The sequence below is a fragment of the Pangasianodon hypophthalmus genome, chromosome 17 (genome assembly GCF_027358585.1).
Source record: "Pangasianodon hypophthalmus isolate fPanHyp1 chromosome 17, fPanHyp1.pri, whole genome shotgun sequence".
In the NCBI taxonomy this organism is placed as follows: domain Eukaryota; kingdom Metazoa; phylum Chordata; class Actinopteri; order Siluriformes; family Pangasiidae; genus Pangasianodon; species Pangasianodon hypophthalmus.
The window spans coordinates 21,545,065-21,547,995 of NC_069726.1; the positions used below are offsets into that span (position 1 = coordinate 21,545,065).

A 2,931-nucleotide genomic window follows, 5' to 3' on the forward strand; every position below is an offset into this window, starting at 1 on the left:
AAGGCGAAAATAACACCATTAATCAACAGTAAGTGCATTTCTAGTGCAGAGCGATTAGGACATGATAATAGTCCTGATCATATTTAAGGCCACACTTTTTGCCAACCACAGGGCACTTACGGTAAGAAACATCACCCTCATGCCAAGACATTTTTTCCCATGTGGATTTTTGATAAGAACGTTACATGAGAGGGTGTGCAGTTTGCCTTTGTGTTTTTGCAGGCGTGACTGTTCTCGGTTAAATGCCATGTAGGTGAAAGGGCTGGCCTAAAGAAAGCATTTACAGTTAATCTGTGATAAGTGAAAGTGAAAGAGAAGTTATAGGGGTATATATAGAGCTCGTGCTCGGTGTAGTCTGGAGCACACACACAGGACACACAGATAGTCAGGATGGTGAGAAACAGTGTGACTGTGCAGGCAGCTGCTCTCCTGCTGCTCACTTTGCTCTTCATCTGCTGGAATGCTGCAGAAGGTGAGACACATTTTTATTATTCTGGATTATTAAAAAAAGTTGTTTATTATATATTATAGTCTTTTTTAGAACCAGACCTTTTCTTGTTCAGTTGTTTCACATGCAATAAAAATGCAAAAAAAGCAAAAAAAAAAAAAAAAAATCCCACAAAAATGGTCAAGTAGCAGCTTATTATTATTATTATTATTATTATTATTATTTCACCCAATATAGATGTTAAAAGACTCAAATGTAATCAGAAACATTGTTCTTAATGTGCTGGAATACAGACAAAAAAAGTTTTTGTACACTAAATTATATACAGTTGAGTGCAAAAGTTTGTGCACCCCAGACAAAATGCAGAAAAGTAACGTAATTCAATATATCAACTAACTATATTAGTTCAAACTTTATCTTTTTTTAGCCCCAAAATTCATTATTAGCTTTAACAAGAGCTTAAATGGTAGTCTGACTTATATTTAAATGCTAAAGTCAGAATTTATGATTCAAATAATTTATTGTAAATATATTGTATATATCATACATACATATATATATACAATACATTTACTCACTTCAGCTGCCATACATGCCTGTGCAAAAAAAAAAAAGAAGAAAAAAAAGACATTGATAACTTGTGATGAGGTAATATGTTTAGATTTAACACAGAGTTTGTCTTTGACAGCCACTGATGGAGCATCAGACTGCTGTTTGACGACTGTGGACAAAAAAATCCCACAAAACCTGGTGAAGTCCTACTACGTTCAGACTCTAGAGATGGGCTGCAGAGTGCAGGCCACAGTGTGAGTTTTTATCACCCACACATGTGTTTTACATATAAAATGGCACACAACTCACTATTTATTTTCTACACTTCATTAATTAAGAATGGCACATGATACTTTTTATCCATTCATAGTTACAGTTAGTGTTGCCTAACATTTTAGCAGTAATAACAGTCATTCCCTCAACAATCTCTATTTTTTTTTCTCTCTTTTTAAGTTCATAAGACAAAAAATGCAGCTTGTCATGTTCACTGTCTTGAAAGACTGTTACAAAGTGCTGACACTGGAGACTCCTTCCTTAAATAAAATAAAATAAATGTTGCCTTACCATCTGTTTATGTGGAGTGTTTACAATATAAGTCGGTTTCATTTGTTACTATAGAAATGGTACCGTATTAAAATGAGCACATTCGCTATAGCTGCACTACTGTCAGAGCTGCTGTTATGGAAAATTATTCAAAACCTTCAGACCAATCAGAACTCATCATACAGCAGCACTGTGTTATAGAAGACGTTAACATATGGACTCAAACACACTCACATCTCTGTCAATGATGTTTGAAGCTCGAATATTCGCCTAACCCTTTTTGTTTCTCTCAATCTGGTGTTTTGGATGTTTTGGATGTTACATTTTCATTTTATATTTCTAAGTTTTTTCGTTTTTTTCTACAGGTTTGTCACGAAGAAAGGCAAGCAACTGTGTGCACCTCCTGCAACAAAGAACAACTGGGTTAAAAAGTTGATCAATAAACTGAAAAAAAAATCCAGAAATCCATCCAAACGTAAGTTTTTTTAATTTACATTTCCTGGAAAGAATGGAAACGCCGTCATAATCCTTTACATTCATTCTGACAAGCTCTTCTTTTTCTAATCCCTGCAGGAAAAACACAGTAGATTATCTCGGATCAGATAATCCTGGATCAGATAACACAGGTCCCGTTTCAATCAATCAAGGACTCAACTCGGATTAGACTGATCTGAGAAGCTGAAACCACTACCAGGAATGAATAAGCTTTTATAAATATATTGCTATTGATGTGTGAAACCAAATCCACCACCTGAACATGCTGTGATTGTATTTTGTAATATCTCTGACGTAGGTTTATTATCTTTAGTCTGAAATATTTATACCTGCTATATATTATATGTATTTTCTTGTGAATCGGAAAGCAGGTTCTGTTTTTTGTGGTATATAACAGATGCCATTGATTTGTATTGTGAATGTTTATAAAAGACAATTTTTCTAAAAAAAAAAAAAAAGTGTGAATCCTATTTGTATTTCCTGTTTGCATAGCATTAAAAAGCCATCATATTGTTTCATATATGATATGATATGATATTTATATAATGACAATGGGTCCTTCGACACAAATATGCAAGGTTATAAAGCAAATATATATATATTTTTTTGTAAAAAGTTTTAAGGAGAAGGATTATTCTCATATTAAATAGTAATGTAAGCAAATGTAATCCTGCTAGAGAAGAAATTCTGACTGGCTTCTTAAACCCTCCTTTTCTTCTACAAACGCATCCTGCTGCAACCTTTGATACTTTAGATTTCTGGAGTCATAATTCATATCTTTTCTGCAGGAAAGACCTTTAAAAGTTGTTTAAGGTACATAATTGGATCTTATTGACTACTTTTGTATACTTCAGGTTACATTTATGTGGTTTGAAAACCTACATTGTACCAAA

General features: G+C 33.5%; 1 protein-coding gene across 1 annotated transcript; it reads left to right on the top strand.

Moving 5' to 3' along the window:
• Positions 1 to 315: 315 nt before the first annotated feature.
• LOC113544125 (C-C motif chemokine 19) lies at positions 316 to 2,556 on the top strand. Its single transcript, XM_026942774.3, has 4 exons — positions 316 to 472; positions 1,137 to 1,254; positions 1,909 to 2,018; positions 2,117 to 2,556. Exons 1-4 carry the CDS (start codon positions 391 to 393, stop codon positions 2,128 to 2,130), a joined length of 324 nt encoding a protein of 107 aa, XP_026798575.2. The 5' UTR covers positions 316 to 390; the 3' UTR covers positions 2,131 to 2,556.
• Positions 2,557 to 2,931: the final 375 nt, after the last annotated feature.

What these genes read in the sequence shown, in the direction of transcription:
- LOC113544125 (XM_026942774.3), top strand. Translation starts at nt 391, where the DNA reads ATGGTGAGAAACAGTGTGACTGTGCAGGCAGCTGCTCTCCTGCTGCTC. An exon ending in CTGCTGGAATGCTGCAGAAG is followed by an intron (nt 473 to 1,136) that starts GTGAGACACATT and finishes TGTCTTTGACAG; the next exon opens with CCACTGATGGAGCATCAGAC. An exon ending in TGCAGAGTGCAGGCCACAGT is followed by an intron (nt 1,255 to 1,908) that starts GTGAGTTTTTAT and finishes TTTTTTCTACAG; the next exon opens with GTTTGTCACGAAGAAAGGCA.